The sequence below is a fragment of the Hemibagrus wyckioides genome, linkage group LG14 (assembly GCF_019097595.1).
Source record: "Hemibagrus wyckioides isolate EC202008001 linkage group LG14, SWU_Hwy_1.0, whole genome shotgun sequence".
NCBI lineage: Eukaryota > Metazoa > Chordata > Actinopteri > Siluriformes > Bagridae > Hemibagrus > Hemibagrus wyckioides.
Genome location: NC_080723.1, coordinates 9,353,892 through 9,373,229, shown reverse-complemented (window position 1 = coordinate 9,373,229; position 19,338 = coordinate 9,353,892). Strand labels below are relative to the sequence as shown.

The following is a 19,338-nucleotide window of genomic DNA, read 5'->3' as shown; positions in this document are numbered from 1 at the left end:
GTAGAGTGGTGTATACTGTAGAGTGGTGTAATGTGCAGAGTGGTGTATAGTGCAGAGTGGTGTATAGTGCAGAGTGGTGTATAGTGCAGAGTGGTGTAGAGTGGTGTAATGTGCAGAGTGGTGTAATGTGCAGAGTGGTGTATAGTGTAGACTGGTGTAATGTGCAGAGTGGTGTAATGTGTAGAGTGCAGAGTGGTGTAATGTGCAGAGTGGTGTAATGTGCAGAGTGGTGTAATGTGTAGAGTGGTGTAATGTGTAGAGTGGTGTAATGTGTAGAGTGGTGTAATGTGCAGAGTGTAGAGTGGTGTAATGTGCAGAGTCGTGTAATGTGTAGAGTGGTGTAATGTGCAGAGTGGTGTATAGTGTAGAGTGGTGTATAGTGTAGAGTGGTGTAATGTGCAGAGTGGTGTAATGTGCAGAGTGGTGTAATGTGTAGAGTGGTGTAACGTGTAGAGTGGTGTAACGTGTAGAGTGGTGTAACGTGCAGAGTGGTGTAACGTGCAGAGTGGTGTAACGTGTAGAGTGGTGTAACGTGTAGAGTGGTGTAACGTGTAGAGTGGTGTAATGTGTAGAGTGGTGTATTGTGTAGAGTGGTGTAGAGTGTAGAGTGGTGTAATGTGTATAGTGGTATAATGTGCAGCGTGGTATAATGTGTAGAGTGGTGTATAGTGTAGAGTGGTGTAATATGTATAGTGGTATAATGTGCAGCGTGGTATAATGTGTAGAGTGGTGTGTAGTGTAGAGTGGTGTAATGTGTAGAGTGGTGTAATGTGCAGAGTGGTGTAATGTGCAGAGTGGTGTAATGTGCAGAGTGGTGTAATGTGCAGAGTGGTGTATAATGTAGAGTGGTGTAACGTGCAGAGTGGTGTATACTGTAGAGTGGTGTAATGTGTAGAGTGGTGTAATGTGCAGAGTGGTGTAATGTGCAGAGTGGTGTAATGTGTAGAGTGGTGTATAGTGTAGAGTGGTGTAATGTGCAGAGTGGTGTAATGTGCAGAGTGGTGTAATGTGTAGAGTGGTGTATAGTGTAGAGTGGTGTAATGTGTAGAGTGGTGTAATGTGCAGAGTGGTGTAATGTGTAGAGTGGTGTAATGTGCAGAGTGGTGTAATGTGTAGAGTGGTGTATAGTGTAGAGTGGTATAATGTGTAGAGTGGTGTAATGTGTAGAGTGGTGTATAGTGTAGAGTGGTGTAATGTGTAGAGTGGTGTAATGTGTAGAGTGGTGTAATGTGTAGAGTGGTGTATAGTGTAGAGTGGTGTATAGTGTAGAGTGGTGTAATGTGTAGAGTGGTGTAATGTGTAGAGTGGTGTAATGTGCAGAGTGGTATAATGTGCAGAGTGGTGTAATGTGCAGAGTGGTGTAATGTGCAGAGTGGTGTAATGTGCAGAGTGGTGTAATGTGTAGAGTGGTGTAATGTGTAGAGTGGTGTAATGTGTAGAGTGGTGTAATGTGCAGAGTGGTGTAATGTGTAGAGTGGTGTAATGTGTAGAGTGGTGTAATGTGTAGAGTGGTGTAATGTGTAGAGTGGTGTAATGTGTAGAGTGGTGTAATGTGCAGAGTGGTGTAATGTGCAGAGTGGTGTAATGTGTAGAGTGGTGTAATGTGTAGAGTGGTGTATAGTGTAGAGTGGTGTATAGTGTAGAGTGGTGTAATGTGTAGAGTGGTGTATAGTGTAGAGTGGTGTATAGTGTAGAGTGGTGTAATGTGTAGAGTGGTGTAATGTGTAGAGTGGTGTAATGTGCAGAGTGCTATAATGTGCAGAGTGGTGTATAGTGTAGAGTGGTGTATAGTGTAGAGTGGTGTAATGTGTAGAGTGGTGTAATGTGTAGAGTGGTGTAATGTGCAGAGTGCTATAATGTGCAGAGTGGTGTATAGTGTAGAGTGGTGTAATGTGCAGAGTGCTATAATGTGCAGAGTGGTGTAATGTGTAGAGTGGTGTAATGTGTAGAGTGGTGAATAGTGTAGAGTGGTGTAATGTGCAGAGTGGTGTATAGTGTAGAGTGGTGTATAGTGTAGAGTGGTGTAACGTGTAGAGTGGTGTAACGTGTAGAGTGGTGTAACGTGTAGAGTGGTGTAACGTGTAGAGTGGTGTATAGTGTAGAGTGGTGTAATGTGTAGAGTGGTGTAATGTGTAGAGTGGTGTAATGTGTAGAGTGGTGTAATGTGCAGAGTGGTGTAATGTGTAGAGTATAGAGTGGTGTAACGTGCAGAGTGGTGTAATGTGTAGAGTATAGAGTGGTGTAATGTGCAGAGTGGTGTAATGTGTAGAGTATAGAGTGGTGTAACGTGCAGAGTGGTGTAACGTGCAGAGTGGTGTAACGTGTAGAGTGGTGTATAGTGTTGAGTGGTGTAATGTGCAGAGTCGTGTAATGTGTAGAGTGGTGTAACGTGTAGAGTGTAGAGTGGTGTAATGTGCAGAGTGGTGTAACGTGTAGAGTGTAGAGTGGTGTAATGTGCAGAGTGGTGTAACGTGTAGAGTGTAGAGTGGTGTAATGTGCAGAGTGGTGTATAGTGTACAGTGGTTTATAGTGCAGAGTGGTATAATGTGCAGAGTGGTGTAATGTGTAGAGTGGTGTAATGTGCAGAGTGGTGTAATGTGTAGAGTGGTGTAATGTGTAGAGTGGTGTAACGTGTAGAGTGGTGTAATGTGTATGGTGGTATAATGTGCAGCGTGGTATAATGTGCAGAGTGGTGTAATGTGCAGAGTGGTGTAACGTGTAGAGTGTAGAGTGGTGTAATGTGCAGAGTGGTGTAATGTGCAGAGTGGTGTAACGTGTAGAGTGTAGAGTGGTGTAATGTGCAGAGTGGTGTAACGTGTAGAGTGTAGAGTGGTGTAATGTGCAGAGTGGTGTAATGTGCAGAGTGGTGTATACTGTAGAGTGGTGTAATGTGTAGAGTGGTGTAATGTGCAGAGTGGTGTAACGTGTAGAGTGTAGAGTGGTGTAATGTGCAGAGTGGTGTAACGTGTAGAGTGGTGTAATGTGCAGAGTGTAGAGTGGTATAATGTGTAGAGTGGTGTATAGTGTACAGTGGTTTATAGTGCAGAGTGGTATAATGTGTAGAGTGGTGTATAGTGTACAGTGGTTTATAGTGCAGAGTGGTGTAATGTGTAGAGTGGTGTAATGTGTAGAGTGGTGTAACGTGCAGAGTGGTGTAACGTGCAGAGTGGTGTAGAGTGTAGAGTGGTGTAGAGTGTAGAGTGGTGTAGAGTGGTGTAGAATGCAGAGTGGTGTAGAGTGCAGAGTGGTGTAGAGTGCAGAGTGGTGTAATGTGTAGAGTGGTGTAATGTGCAGAGTGTAGAGTGGTGTAATGTGCAGAGTGTAGAGTGGTGTAACGTGTAGAGTGTAGAGTGGTATAATGTGTAGAGTGGTATAATGTGTAGAGTGGTATAATGTTTAGAGTGGTGTATACTGTAGAGTGGTGTATAGTGTAGAGTGGTATAATGTGTAGAGTGATGTTTACTGTAGAGTGGTGTAATGTGTAGAGTGGTGTATAGTGTAGAGTGGTATGATGTGTAGAGTGGTATAATGTGCAGAGTGATGTATACTGTAGAGTGGTATAATGTGTAGAGTGGTGTATAGTGTAGAGTGGTATAATGTGCAGAGTGGTGTATACTGTAGAGTGGTGTATAGTGTAGAGTGGTATAATGTGTAGAGTGGTGTGAAGTGTAGAGTGGTATAATGTGCAGAGTGGTGTATAGTGTAGAGTGGGGTATAGTGTAGAGTGGTGTATAGTGTAGAGTGGTATAATGTGCAGAGTGATGTATAGTGTAGAGTGGGGTATAGTGTAGAGTGGTGTAATGTGCAGAGTGGTGTATACTGTAGAGTGGTGTATAGTGTAGAGTGGTGTGATGTGTAGAGTGGTATAATGTGCAGAGTGGTGTAATGTGCAGAGTGGTGTAATGTGCAGAGTGGTGTAATGTGCAGAGTGGTGTATACTGTAGAGTGGTGTATAGTGCAGAATGGTGTATAGTGCAGAATGGTGTAATGTGCAGAGTGGTGTAATGTGCAGAGTGGTGTAATGTGCAGAGTGGTGTAATGTGCAGAGTGGTGTATACTGTAGAGTGGTGTATAGTGCAGAATGGTGTAATGTGTAGAGTGGTGTAATGTGCAGAGTGGTTTAATGTGTAGAGTGGTGTATAGTGCAGAATGGTGTAATGTGCAGAGTGGTGTAATGTGCAGAGTGGTGTAATGTGCAGAGTGGTGTAATGTGCAGAGTGGTGTATACTGTAGAGTGGTGTAATGTGCAGAGTGGTGTATACTGTAGAGTGGTTTAATGTGTAGAGTGGTGTATAGTGCAGAATGGTGTAATGTGCAGAGTGGTGTAATGTGCAGAGTGGTGTAATGTGCAGAGTGGTGTAATGTGTAGAGTGGTGTATAGTGCAGAATGGTGTAATGTGCAGAGTGGTGTAATGTGCAGAGTGGTGTAATGTGTAGAGTGGTGTAATGTGTAGAGTGGTGTAATGTGTAGAGTGGTGTATAGTGTAGAGTGGTGTATAGTGTAGAGTGGTGTATCGTGCAGAGTGGTGTATAGTGCAGAGTGGTGTAATGTGTAGAGTGGTGTATAGTGCAGAGTGTTGTATAGTGTAGAGTGGTGTAGAGTGTAGAGTGGTGTAGAGTGTAGAGTGGTGTAACGTGCAGAGTGGTGTAACGTGTAGAGTGGTGTAGAGTGGTATAATGTGTAGAGTGATGTATAGTGTAGAGTGGTATAATGTGCAGAGTGGTGTAACGTGTAGAGTGGTGTAGAGTGGTGTATAGTGGTGTATAGTGTAGAGTGGTATAATGTGTAGAGTGGTGTAATGTGTAGAGTGGTGTAATGTGTAGAGTGGTATAATGTGCAGAGTGGTGTAATGTGTAGAGTGGTGTAATGTGTAGAGTGGTGTAATGTGTAGAGTGGTGTAATGTGTAGAGTGGTGTAATGTGCAGAGTGGTGTAGAGTGCAGAGTGGTGTATAGTTCAGAGTGGTGTATAGTGCAGAGTGGTGTATAGTTCAGAGTGGTGTATAGGTCAGAGTGGTGTAATGTGCAGAGTGGTGTAACGTGCAGAGTGGTGTAACGTGCAGAGTGGTGTAACGTGTAGAGTGGTGTAATGTGCAGAGTGGTGTATAGTGTAGAGTGGTGTATAGTGTTGAGTGGTGTAATGTGCAGAGTGGTGTATAGTGCAGAGTGGTGTATAGTGTAGAGTGGTGTAATGTGTAGAGTGGTGTATAGTGCAGAGTGGTGTATAGTGCAGAGTGGTGTATAGTGTAGAGTGGTGTAACGTGTAGAGTGGTATAATGTGCAGAGTGGTGTAATGTGTAGAGTGGTGTAACGTGTAGAGTGGTGTAATGTGTAGAGTGGTGTAGAGTGTAGAGTGGTGTAGAGTGTAGAGTGGTGTAATGTGTAGAGTGGTGTAATGTGTAGAGTGGTGTAATGTGTAGAGTGGTGTAGAGTGGTGTAGAGTGGTGTATAGTGTAGAGTGGTGTAATGTGCAGAGAGGTGTAACGTGTAGAGTGTAGAGTGGTGTAATGTGTAGAGTGGTGTAATGTGCAGAGTGGTGTATAGTGTAGAGTGGTGTATAGTGTAGAGTGGTGTGAAGTGTAGAGTGGTGTATAGTGTAGAGTGGTGTGAAGTGTAGAGTGGTGTATAGTGTAGAGTGGTGTGAAGTGTAGAGTGGTGTATAGTGTAGAGTGGTATAATGTGTAGAGTGGTGTAATGTGTAGAGTGGTGTAATGTGTAGAGTGGTGTAATGTGTAGAGTGGTGTAATGTGTAGAGTGGTGTACAGTGTAGAGTGGTGTGAAGTGTAGAGTGGTGTAACGTGTAGAGTGGTGTAATGTGTAGAGTGGTGTAATGTGTAGAGTGGTGTAATGTGCAGAGTGTAGAGTGGTATAATGTGTAGAGTGGTATAATGTGCAGAGTGGTGTAATGTGCAGAGTGTAGAGTGGTGTATACTGTAGAGTGGTATAATGTGTAGAGTGGTGTATAGTGTAGAGTGGTGTATAGTGTAGAGTGGTATAATGTGTAGAGTGGTATAATGTGTAGAGTGATGTATACTGTAGAGTGGTATAATGTGTAGAGTGGTGTAGAGTGGTGTGAAGTGTAGAGTGGTATAATGTGTAGAGTGGTGTAATGTGCAGAGTGGTGTATACTGTAGAGTGGTGTATAGTGTAGAGTGGTGTGAAGTGCAGAGTGGTGTAACGTGTAGAGTGCAGAGTGGTATAATGTGTAGAGTGGTGTAATGTGCAGAGTGGTGTATACTGTAGAGTGGTGTAATGTGCAGAGTGGTGTAATGTGCAGAGTGGTGTATACTGTAGAGTGGTGTATACTGTAGAGTGGTGTAATGTGTAGAGTGGTGTATACTGTAGAGTGGTGTAATGTGCAGAGTGGTGTATACTGTAGAGTGGTGTATACTGTAGAGTGGTGTAATGTGCAGAGTGGTGTATACTGTAGAGTGGTGTAATGTGTAGAGTGGTGTATACTGTAGAGTGGTGTAATGTGCAGAGTGGTGTATACTGTAGAGTGGTGTAATGTGTAGAGTGGTGTATAGTGCAGAGTGGTGTATAGTGCAGAGTGGTGTATAGTGCAGAGTGGTGTATAGTGCAGAGTGGTGTAATGTGTAGAGTGGTGTATAGTGCAGAGTGGTGTAATGTGTAGAGTGGTGTAATGTGTAGAGTGGTGTAATGTGTATAGTGGTGTAATGTGTAGAGTGGTGTATAGTGTAGAGTGGTGTAATGTGTAGAGTGGTGTATAGTGTAGAGTGGTGTAATGTGTAGAGAGGTGTAGAGTGTAGAGTGGTGTAATGTGTAGAGTGGTGTAATGTGTAGAGTGGTGTAATGTGCAGAGTCGTGTAATGTGTAGAGTGGTGTAATGTGTAGAGTGGTGTAATGTGTAGAGTGTAGAGTGGTGTAGAGTGTAGAGTGGTGTAATGTGCAGAGTGGTGTAACATGTAGAGTGTAGAGTGGTGTAATGTGCAGAGTGGTGTAATGTGCAGAGTGGTGTAATGTGCAGAGTGGTGTAACGTGTAATATGTAGAGTGGTGTAATGTGTAGAGTGGTGTATAGTGTAGAGTGGTGTAATGTGCAGAGTGGTGTAACGTGTAGAGTGCAGAGTGGTGTAATGTGCAGAGTGGTGTAATGTGCAGAGTGGTGTAATGTGCAGAGTGGTGTAACGTGTAATATGTAGAGTGGTGTAATGTGTAGAGTGGTGTAATGTGTAGAGTGGTGTAATGTGTAGAGTGGTGTAATGTGCAGAGTCGTGTAATGTGTAGAGTGGTGCAATGTGTAGAGTGGTGTATAGTGTAGAGTGGTGTAATGTGCAGAGTGGTGTAATGTGTAGAGTGGTGTAATGTGTAGAGTGGTGTACAGTGTAGAGTGGTGTGAAGTGTAGAGTGGTGTAATGTGTAGAGTGGTGTATTGTGTAGAGTGGTGTAGAGTGTAGAGTGGTGTAATGTGTAGAGTGGTGTAATGTGTAGAGTGGTGTAATGTGCAGAGTGGTGTAACGTGTAGAGTGGTGTAACGTGTAGAGTGGTGTAATGTGTAGAGTGGTGTAACGTGTAGAGTGGTGTAACGTGTAGAGTGGTGTAACGTGTAGAGTGGTGTAATGTGTAGAGTGGTGTATTGTGTAGAGTGGTGTATAGTGTAGAGTGGTGTAATGTGTATAGTGGTATAATGTGCAGCGTGGTATAATGTGTAGAGTGGTGTGTAGTGTAGAGTGGTGTGTAGTGTAGAGTTGTGTGTAGTGTAGAGTGGTGTAACGTGTAGAGTGGTGTAACGTGTAGAGTGGTGTAACGTGTAGAGTGGTGTAACGTGCAGAGTGGTGTAACGTGCAGAGTGGTGTAATGTGCAGAGTGGTGTAATGTGCAGAGTGGTGTAATGTGTAGAGTGGTGTATAGTGTAGAGTGGTGTAATGTGCAGAGTGGTGTAACGTGCAGAGTGGTGTAACGTGCAGAGTGGTGTAATGTGCAGAGTGGTGTAATGTGCAGAGTGGTGTAATGTGCAGAGTGGTGTAATGTGCAGAGTGGTGTAATGTGCAGAGTGGTGTAATGTGTAGAGTGGTGTAATGTGTAGAGTGGTGTATAGTGTAGAGTGGTGTATAGTGTAGAGTGGTGTAATGTGTAGAGTGGTGTAATGTGTAGAGTGGTGTAATGTGCAGAGTGGTATAATGTGCAGAGTGGTGTAATGTGCAGAGTGGTGTATAGTGTAGAGTGGTGTATAGTGTAGAGTGGTGTGAAGTGTAGAGTGGTATAATGTGTAGAGTGGTGTAATGTGTAGAGTGGTGTATAGTGTAGAGTGGTGTATAGTGTAGAGTGGTGTAATGTGCAGAGTGGTGTAATGTGTAGAGTGGTGTAATGTGTAGAGTGGTGTAATGTGTAGAGTGGTGTATAGTGTAGAGTGGTGTAATGTGTAGAGTGTAGAGTGGTATAATGTGTAGAGTGGTGTAATGAGAGTGGTGTAATGTAGTGGTGTACAGTGTAGAGTGGTGTATAGTGTAGAGTGGTGTGAAGTGTAGAGTGGTGTATAGTGTAGAGTGGTGTATAGTGTAGAGTGGTGTATAGTGTAGAGTGGTATAATGTGTAGAGTGGTATAATGTGTAGAGTGGTGTAATGTGTAGAGTGTAGAGTGGTATAATGTGTAGAGTGGTGTAATGTGCAGAGTGTAGAGTGGTATAATGTGTAGAGTGATGTATACTGTAGAGTGGTATAATGTGCAGAGTTGTGTAACGTGTAGATTGTAGAGTGTAGAGTGGTGTAATGTGTAGAGTGGTGTACAGTGTAGAGTGGTATAATGTGTAGAGTGGTATAATGTGTAGAGTGGTGTATAGTGTAGAGTGGTGTAATGTGCAGAGTGGTGTAATGTGCAGAGTGGTGTAATGTGTAGAGTGGTGTATAGTGTAGAGTGGTGTAATGTGTAGAGTGGTGTAATGTGTAGAGTGGTGTAATCTGTAGAGTGGTGTAGAGTGTAGAGTGGTGTAATGTGTATGGTGGTGTATAGTGTAGAGTGGTGTAATGTGTAGAGTGGTGTAGAGTGTAGAGTGGTGTAGAGTGTAGAGTGGTGTAATGTGTAGAGTGGTGTAATGTGTAGAGTGGTGTAATGTGCAGAGTGGTGTAATGTGCAGAGTGGTGTAATGTGTAGAGTGGTGTATAGTGTAGAGTGGTGTAATGTGTAGAGTGGTGTAGAGTGTAGAGTGGTGTAATGTGTATGGTGGTATAATGTGCAGCGTGGTATAATGTGTAGAGTGGTGTATAGTGTAGAGTGGTGTATAGTGTAGAGTGGTGTAATGTGTAGAGTGGTGTAATGTGTAGAGTGGTGTAATGTGTAGAGTGGTGTATAGTGTAGAGTGGTGTATAGTGTAGAGTGATGTATAGTGTAGAGTGGTGTAATGTGTAGAGTGGTGTAATGTGTAGAGTGGTGTAATGTGTAGAGTGGTGTATAGTGCAGAGTGGTGTAATGTGCAGAGTGGTGTATACTGTAGAGTGGTGTAATGTGTAGAGTGGTGTAATGTGTAGAGTGGTGTATAGTGTAGAGTGGTGTAATGTGCAGAGTGGTGTATACTGTAGAGTGGTGTAATGTGTAGAGTGGTGTAATGTGTAGAGTGGTGTATACTGTAGAGTGGTGTATAGTGTAGAGTGGTGTATAGTGTAGAGTGGTGTATAGTGTAGAGTGGTGTATAATGTGTAGAGTGGTGTAATGTGTAGAGTGGTGTAATGTGCAGAGTGGTGTATAGTGTAGAGTGGTGTATAGTGTAGAGTGGTGTAATGTGCAGAGTGGTGTAATGTGCAGAGTGGTGTAATGTGCAGAGTGGTGTATAGTGTAGAGTGGTGTAATGTGCAGAGTGGTGTAATGTGTAGAGTGGTGTAGAGTGTAGAGTGGTGTAGAGTGTAGAGTGGTGTAGAGTGTAGACTGGTGTAATGTGCAGAGTGGTGTAATGTGCAGAGTGGTGTAACGTGCAGAGTGGTGTAACGTGTAGAGTGGTGTAACGTGTAGAGTGGTGTAACGTGCAGAGTGGTGTAACGTGCAGAGTGGTGTAATGTGCAGAGTGGTGTAATGTGCAGAGTGTAGAGTGGTGTAATGTGCAGAGTGGTGTAACGTGTAGAGTGTAGAGTGGTGTAACGTGTAGAGTGTAGAGTGGTGTAATGTGCAGAGTGGTGTAACGTGTAGAGTGTAGAGTGGTGTAACGTGTAGAGTGTAGAGTGGTGTAATGTGCAGAGTGGTGTAACGTGTAGAGTGCAGAGTGGTGTAATGTGCAGAGTGGTGTAATGTGCAGAGTGGTGTAATGTGCAGAGTGGTGTAATGTGCAGAGTGGTGTAACGTGCAGAGTGGTGTAACGTGTAGAGTGCAGAGTGGTGTAATGTGCAGAGTGGTGTAGAGTGTAGAGTGGTGTAGAGTGTAGAGTGGTGTAATGTGCAGAGTGGTGTAACATGTAGAGTGTAGAGTGGTGTAATGTGTAGAGTGGTGTATACTGTAGAGTGGTGTAATGTGCAGAGTGGTGTATACTGTAGAGTGGTGTAATGTGTAGAGTGGTGTAATGTGTAGAGTGGTGTATAGTGTAGAGTGGTGTAATGTGTAGAGTGGTGTATACTGTAGAGTGGTGTAATGTGTAGAGTGGTATAATGTGTAGAGTGGTATAATGTGTAGAGTGGTATAATGTGCAGAGTGGTGTATAGTGTAGAGTGGTGTAATGTGTAGAGTGGTGTAATGTGTAGAGTGGTGTAATGTGTAGAGTGGTGTATAGTGTAGAGTGGTGTATAGTGTAGAGTGGTGTAATGTGCAGAGTGGTGTAATGTGTAGAGTGGTGTAATGTGTAGAGTGGTGTAATGTGTAGAGTGGTGTATAGTGTAGAGTGGTGTATAGTGTAGAGTGGTGTAATGTGCAGAGTGGTGTAATGTGCAGAGTGGTGTAATGTGCAGAGTGGTGTAATGTGCAGAGTGGTGTATAGTGTAGAGTGGTGTATAGTGTAGAGTGGTGTATAGTGTAGAGTGGTGTAATGTGCAGAGTGGTGTAACGTGTAGAGTGTAGAGTGGTGTAATGTGCAGAGTGGTGTAATGTGCAGAGTGGTGTAATGTGCAGAGTGGTGTAACGTGCAGAGTGGTGTATACTGTAGAGTGGTGTATAGTGTAGAGTGGTGTATAGTGTAGAGTGGTGTATAGTGTAGAGTGGTGTAATGTGCAGAGTGGTGTAATGTGCAGAGTGGTGTAATGTGCAGAGTGGTGTATAGTGTAGAGTGGTGTATAGTGTAGAGTGGTGTATAGTGTAGAGTGGTGTAATGTGCAGAGTGGTGTAACGTGTAGAGTGTAGAGTGGTGTAATGTGCAGAGTGGTGTAATGTGTAGAGTGGTGTAATGTGCAGAGTGGTGTAACGTGCAGAGTGGTGTATAGTGTAGAGTGGTGTATAGTGTAGAGTGGTGTATAGTGTAGAGTGGTGTATAGTGTAGAGTGGTGTAATGTGCAGAGTGGTGTAATGTGCAGAGTGGTGTAATGTGCAGAGTGTAGAGTGGTGTAATGTGCAGAGTGGTGTAACGTGTAGAGTGTAGAGTGGTGTAACGTGTAGAGTGTAGAGTGGTGTAATGTGCAGAGTGGTGTAACGTGTAGAGTGCAGAGTGGTGTAATGTGCAGAGTGGTGTAACGTCTAGAGTGTAGAGTGGTGTAACGTGTAGAGTGTAGAGTGGTGTAATGTGCAGAGTGGTGTAACGTGTAGAGTGCAGAGTGGTGTAATGTTCAGAGTGGTGTAATGTTCAGAGTGGTGTAATGTGCAGAGTGGTGTAATGTGCAGAGTGTAGAGTGGTATAATGTGCAGAGTGGTTTAACATGTAGAGTGCAGAGTGGTGTAATGTGCAGAGTGTAGAGTGGTATAATGTGCAGAGTGGTTTAACATGTAGAGTGCAGAGTGGTGTAATGTGCAGAGTGGTGTAATGTGCAGAGTGGTGTAACATGTAGAGTGTAGAGTGGTGTAATGTGCAGAGTGGTGTATACTGTAGAGTGGTGTAATGTGCAGAGTGGTGTATACTGTAGAGTGGTGTAATGTGCAGAGTGGTGTAATGTGCAGAGTGGTGTAATGTGTAGAGTGGTGTAATGTGTAGAGTGGTGTATAGTGTAGAGTGGTGTATAGTGTAGAGTGCACATTACACCACTCTGCACATTACACCACTCTGCACATTATACCACTCTACACATTATACCAGAGTGGTGTATAGTGTAGAGTGGTGTATAGTGTAGAGTGGTGTATAGTGTAGAGTGGTGTGAAGTGTAGAGTGGTGTATAGTGTAGAGTGGTATAATGTGTAGAGTGGTATAATGTGTAGAGTGGTGTAATGTGTAGAGTGGTGTAATGTGCAGAGTGGTGTAATGTGCAGAGTGGTGTATAGTGTAGAGTGGTGTATAGTGTAGAGTGGTGTAATGTGTAGAGTGGTGTAGAGTGTAGAGTGGTGTAATGTGTATGGTGGTATAATGTGCAGCGTGGTATAATGTGTAGAGTGGTGTAATGTGTAGAGTGGTGTAATGTGTAGAGTGGTGTAATGTGTAGAGTGGTGTATAGTGTAGAGTGGTGTATAGTGTAGAGTGGTGTATAGTGTAGAGTGGTGTAATGTGCAGAGTGGTGTAATGTGTAGAGTGGTGTAATGTGTAGAGTGGTGTAATGTGTAGAGTGGTGTATAGTGTAGAGTGGTGTAATGTGCAGAGTGGTGTAATGTGCAGAGTGGTGTAATGTGCAGAGTGGTGTAATGTGCAGAGTGGTGTATAGTGTAGAGTGGTGTATAGTGTAGAGTGGTGTATAGTGTAGAGTGGTGTAATGTGCAGAGTGGTGTAACGTGTAGAGTGTAGAGTGGTGTAATGTGCAGAGTGGTGTAATGTGTAGAGTGGTGTAATGTGCAGAGTGGTGTAACGTGCAGAGTGGTGTATAGTGTAGAGTGGTGTATAGTGTAGAGTGGTGTAATGTGCAGAGTGGTGTAATGTGCAGAGTGGTGTAATGTGCAGAGTGGTGTAATGTGCAGAGTGGTGTAATGTGCAGAGTGGTGTATAGTGTAGAGTGGTGTATAGTGTAGAGTGGTGTAATGTGCAGAGTGGTGTAACGTGTAGAGTGTAGAGTGGTGTAATGTGCAGAGTGGTGTAATGTGCAGAGTGGTGTAATGTGCAGAGTGGTGTAACGTGCAGAGTGGTGTATAGTGTAGAGTGGTGTATAGTGTAGAGTGGTGTATAGTGTAGAGTGGTGTATAGTGTAGAGTGGTGTAATGTGCAGAGTGGTGTAATGTGCAGAGTGTAGAGTGGTGTAATGTGCAGAGTGGTGTAACGTGTAGAGTGTAGAGTGGTGTAACGTGTAGAGTGTAGAGTGGTGTAATGTGCAGAGTGGTGTAACGTGTAGAGTGCAGAGTGGTGTAATGTGCAGAGTGGTGTAACGTCTAGAGTGTAGAGTGGTGTAACGTGTAGAGTGTAGAGTGGTGTAATGTGCAGAGTGGTGTAACGTCTAGAGTGTAGAGTGGTGTAACGTGTAGAGTGTAGAGTGGTGTAATGTGCAGAGTGGTGTAACGTGTAGAGTGCAGAGTGGTGTAATGTTCAGAGTGGTGTAATGTTCAGAGTGGTGTAATGTGCAGAGTGGTGTAATGTGCAGAGTGGTGTAATGTGCAGAGTGGTGTAATGTGTAGAGTGGTGTAACGTGTAGAGTGTAGAGTGGTATAATGTGCAGAGTGGTTTAACATGTAGAGTGCAGAGTGGTGTAATGTGCAGAGTGGTGTAATGTGCAGAGTGGTGTAACATGTAGAGTGTAGAGTGGTGTAATGTGCAGAGTGGTGTATACTGTAGAGTGGTGTAATGTGCAGAGTGGTGTAATGTGCAGAGTGGTGTAATGTGCAGAGTGGTGTAATGTGTAGAGTGGTGTAATGTGTAGAGTGGTGTATAGTGTAGAGTGGTGTATAGTGTAGAGTGCACATTACACCACTCTGCACATTACACCACTCTGCACATTATACCACTCTACACATTATACCAGAGTGGTGTATAGTGTAGAGTGGTGTATAGTGTAGAGTGGTGTATAGTGTAGAGTGGTGTGAAGTGTAGAGTGGTGTATAGTGTAGAGTGGTATAATGTGCAGAGTGGTGTATACTGTAGAGTGGTGTATAGTGTAGAGTGGTGTATAGTGTAGAGTGGTGTATAGTGTAGAGTGGTGTATAGTGTAGAGTGGTGTAATGTGTAGAGTGGTGTATAGTGCAGAGTGGTGTATAGTGCAGAGTGGTGTAATGTGTAGAGTGGTGTATAGTGCAGAGTGGTGTATAGTGCAGAGTGGTGTATAGTGCAGAGTGGTGTAATGTGTAGAGTGGTGTAATGTGTAGAGTGGTGTATAGTGTAGAGTGGTGTAATGTACAGAGTGGTGTAACGTGTAGAGTGCAGAGTGGTGTATAGTGTAGAGTGGTGTAATGTGTAGAGTGGTGTAATGTGTAGAGTGGTGTAACGTGTAGAGTGGTTTGAAGTGTAGAGTGGTATAATGTGTAGAGTGGTGTGAAGTGTAGAGTGGTATAATGTGTAGAGTGGTGTAATGTTTAGAGTGGTGTATACTGTAGAGTGGTGTATAGTGTAGAGTGGTATAATGTGTAGAGTGGTGTAATGTGCAGAGTGTAGAGTGGTATAATGTGTAGAGTGATGTATACTGTAGAGTGGTGTATAGTGCAGAGTGGTATAATGTGTAGAGTGGTGTATAGTGTAGAGTGGTGTATAGTGCAGAGTGGTATAATGTGTAGAGTGGTGTAATGTGTAGAGTGGTGTAATGTGTAGAGTGGTATAATGTGTAGAGTGGTGTAATGTGTAGAGTGGTGTAATGTGCAGAGTGTAGAGTGGTATAATGTGTAGAGTGGTGTAATGTGCAGAGTGTAGAGTGGTATAATGTGTAGAGTGATGTATACTGTAGAGTGGTGTATAGTGTAGAGTGGTGTATAGTGTAGAGTGGTGTATAGTGTAGAGTGGTGTATAGTGTAGAGTGGTATAATGTGTAGAGTGGTGTAATGTGTAGAGTGGTATAATGTGTAGAGTGGTGTAATGTGCAGAGTGGTGTAACGTGTAGAGTGGTGTAGAGTGTAGAGTGGTGTAGAGTGTAGAGTGGTGTAGAGTGGTGTATAGTGTAGAGTGGTGTAATGTGCAGAGTGGTGTAATGTGTAGAGTGGTGTATAGTGTAGAGTGGTGTAATGTGCAGAGTGGTGTAATGTGTAGAGTGGTGTATAGTGTAGAGTGGTGTAATGTGCAGAGTGGTGTAATGTGCAGAGTGGTGTAGAGTGGTGTAGAGTGTAGAGTGGTGTAGAGTGGTGTAACGTGTAGAGTGTAGAGTGGTGTAATGTGTAGAGTGGTATATTGTGTAGAGTGGTGTAATGTGCAGAGTGGTGTTTACTGTAGAGTGGTGTATAGTGTAGAGTGGTATAATGTGCAGAGTGGTGTATAGTGTAGAGTGGTGTGAAGTGTAGAGTGGTGTATAGTGTAGAGTGGTGTATAGTGTAGAGTGGTATAATGTGTAGAGTGGTGTAATGTGTAGAGTGGTGTATACTGTAGAGTGGTGTATAGTGTAGAGTGGTATGATGTGTAGTGGTGTATAGTGTAGAGTGGTGTGAAGTGTAGAGTGGTATAATGTGCAGAGTGGTGTAATGTGCAGAGTGGTGTATAGTGCAGAGTGGTGTATAGTGCAGAGTTGTGTAATGTGTAGAGTGGTGTAATGTGTAGAGTGGTGTATAGTGCAGAGTGGTGTATAGTGCAGAGTGGTGTAATGTGTAGAGTGGTGTAATGTGTAGAGTGGTGTATAGTGTATAGTACACCACTCTATAGTATACAACACTCTACAGTATACACCACTCTACACTATACACCACTCTACACTATACACCACTCTATAGTATACACCACTCTACACTATACACCACTCTACACTATATACCACTCTACACTATACACCACTCTATAGTATACACCACTCTACACTTCACACCACTCTACACTTCACACCACTCTACACTATACACCACTCTACACTATACACCACTCTATAGTATACACCACTCTACACTTCACACCACTCTACACTATACACCACTCTACACTATACACCACTCTACACTCTACCCCACTCTACTCTCTACACCACTCTACACTATACACCACTCTATAGTATACACCACTCTACACTATACACCACACTATAGTATACACCACTCTACAGTATACACCACTCTACACTATACACCACTCTACACTCTACACCACTCTACTCTCTACAACACTCTACACTTTACACCACTCTACACTATACACCACTCTATAGTATACAACACTTTACAGTATACACCACTCTACACTATACACCACTCTATAGTATACAACACTCTACAGTATACACCACTCTACACTATACACCACTCTATAGTATACAACACTCTACAGTATACCCCACTCTATAGTATACAACACTCTACAGTATACACCACTCTACACTATACACCACTCTATAGTATACACCACTCTACACTATATACCACTCTATAGTATACAACACTCTACAGTATACACCACTCTATAGTATACACCACTCTACACTATATACCACTCTATAGTATACAACACTCTACACTATACACCACTCTACATTATACACCACTCTACACTATACACCACTCTACACTATACACCACTCTATAGTATACACCACTCTATAGTATACACCACTCTACACTATACACCACTCTACATTATACACCACTCTACACTATACACCACTCTACACTATACACCACTCTACAGTATACACCACTCTACACTATACACCACTCTACACTATACACCACTCTATAGTATACAACACTCTACACTATACACCACTCTACACTATACACCACTCTATAGTATACACCACTCTACACTATACACCACTCTACACTATACAACACTCTTCTTTTTTGCATAAGTGTGTATAAGGAAATCATTTTTACACACTAATGCGAGTAAACACTCTGAATCTCACACACTGTAATTTTGTGTGGTCTCTCACTTTCTGGCTGAGCTGTTGTTGATCCTAGATGCTTCTCTTTCACATTAACAGCAGCATTTCAGCTGATCAGCAGAACACATTGCAGAGCCCCACTGGATTAGGTACACACCAGACTGAAGAAACTGATATGGAGATAGGTAAGACAGAAGAGGAGTCAGTGGGCCTCTTCATCCCTAAGCCCATGCTGTGCTCTGAAGCTGAGGAAGGTGAGGTCCCTCACTCTCTAGAGATGCTGTATCAGACTGCACAGTGCAACAGCACCTCAGACTGCCTGCTGTTAGCGGCACACGTGTTACTGCTGGAAACCGGCTTCCTGCCACAGGTCAGAGGTCACACAATACACAACTGACCCATTAATGCATAAGTCAGAAATATAAATATAATCCTAAAACAATATTAGTATTAAAATTTCATTTATTTAGTTTATTTTTATGATTTTTTATTTTTATGATTGTTTTTACCCATCAAACAAAGAAAGCTTGGTGGTTGTTTGAGTGTTTGACACTCCCAGTATACTCCCAATACAATTTGATTATATTGTTAGATTAATTAATTGGCTGATCACCTCTCCAACATATTGCTCTTTACATTTAGCGTTAAATGTGAAATTTCTATTCAAATTAAGCACATCTCTGCAGTCTTAGAAAACATACACAAATTTCTTTTGTATATGAACCAACTACACCTAGCAGCTTTAAGTCACACAGCAAAGCAATCATTTTCATTCCAGTTTTTTAAATTTATCTTTAATGTCATCTTAAAGTTTTCAGAAATGATATTACAAACTGTATTTTACATTTTAAGGTATTATTAAATACTACAGAAATTCCCCTAGATCTGAAAGATTGTATAAATTACACGTCATTTGTTTTGATTGTGTGATGCGCGCAGGCTTGTGATGTCAGAGATGGAGAGATGCCCAGCGGCTGGCGTACAGCAGGGGGTCTCTACAGGCTGCAGTACTCTCACCCACTCTGTGAGAACAGCCTGGTTCAGGTGGTTGCCGGGCTGAGGATACGAACACTTTTCATAAATGGTACGCATGTTGTTGCTATTACCTAGGTACCTAATGTGTGAATATTCTTTGTAGCTGCAGCTGATGATGTTGTCATTGTGTCTTTTTTTCTTCTTCAGCCACTCTGAAGATTACTGATGTAGTAGAATTTTCATGGATGCTGGACCTAATACCAGAAGCATATGTGACTAAGGAGTGGGCAGGTGTGGAATATGACACTATTTACATTAAATGAAAATATCCTCATGTCATTAGTCTTCATCTTCATGCGAGACAGGTCAAGGGTTTTAGCCCTAGAGTAATGACCTTAATCCTCTCTGCTATAATGGCTGATCCTGTGCTCTGTCCCCAGCCTCTTAACAATCCTAGAAAAGTATTTCTCTATGCTGTAATGTATATGTGACAAATAAAAGTGACTTTTTTCTTTCTTATAAGTAATTGCAGTACACTAGGGAACAGCTGTTGAATTTAAACAAGTGAAACTCCACTGTGGAGCACTGTAAAGAATTTTTTGTATGACATATTTCAGAACTGAACATTATAATTATGATGAACATATAAGTACTTGTTATATTCATATGACAGAATCCTCTGTAAATTATCGCTTATATCAGACTCTGTATTTGTTGTCTGTTATTATAGTTAGATGAGGATGTAAGCTGTGTTTTGGTGCATATTTCCATGTAGCCTGAAAATATATTTGCTTTTAATTATTTGTCTGGTGAATTAAAGAGGTTTTGATTTTGTAGGTGGAAATGCTGGAGTGGCCTATAGAGACTTGAAGAAACTGTCTCGTGTTTTTAAGGATCAGTTGGCTTACCCACTCATTGCAACAGCTAGAGAAGGTATACCTTTAAATCAGATCCAGCTTTTTCTCTTAAACCCCTCTGCACACTTGTTACAGTAGATTTATACCCACTTGTAAACAAAATGACCATGTTTGTGTCTCCTGCTCGCTCTGCAGCACTGGGTCTCCCTGCACTGTTTGGTCTGGCTGTGCTGCCCCCTGAGCTGCTGTTAAGGATAATGCGGCTGTTGGATGTTCCCTCGATCGCAAAGCTGTCTAAAGTATGCAGACGCCTGCACTCTGTTACCCAAGATGCCTTACTCTGGAAACACTTTGTGTATCGTGACTTCGGAGGTATCAGCACATCACACAGACACTGCTATAGAGTTGAACTGCAGAAAGAGTGCACTAGTCATGTGATCGCTTTCTTTTGTGGAGAATCTGTGCTGTTACCAAACTAGGAATCTTCTGCACTTGTAAGGCTCGTGATAGCTCTAGAGCACAACGTTGAATCTCCAACATTATCGCCACATTATAACTATTAAGTAGACT

The 19,338-nt window shown here is 42.7% G+C and overlaps 1 protein-coding gene across 1 annotated transcript in view; it reads left to right on the top strand.

The window, feature by feature from the left end:
- Positions 1 to 19,338, top strand: part of LOC131365113 (F-box only protein 7-like) — an 81,853-nt gene that overhangs the window by 61,717 nt on the left and 798 nt on the right. Inside the window, exons 2-6 of the mRNA XM_058408733.1 lie at positions 17,036 to 17,306; positions 17,876 to 18,020; positions 18,119 to 18,202; positions 18,749 to 18,844; positions 18,964 to 19,140. Of these exons, the coding sequence (XP_058264716.1) occupies positions 17,036 to 17,306; positions 17,876 to 18,020; positions 18,119 to 18,202; positions 18,749 to 18,844; positions 18,964 to 19,140 (773 nt within the window). The remainder of the gene's footprint in view (positions 1 to 17,035; positions 17,307 to 17,875; positions 18,021 to 18,118; positions 18,203 to 18,748; positions 18,845 to 18,963; positions 19,141 to 19,338) is intronic.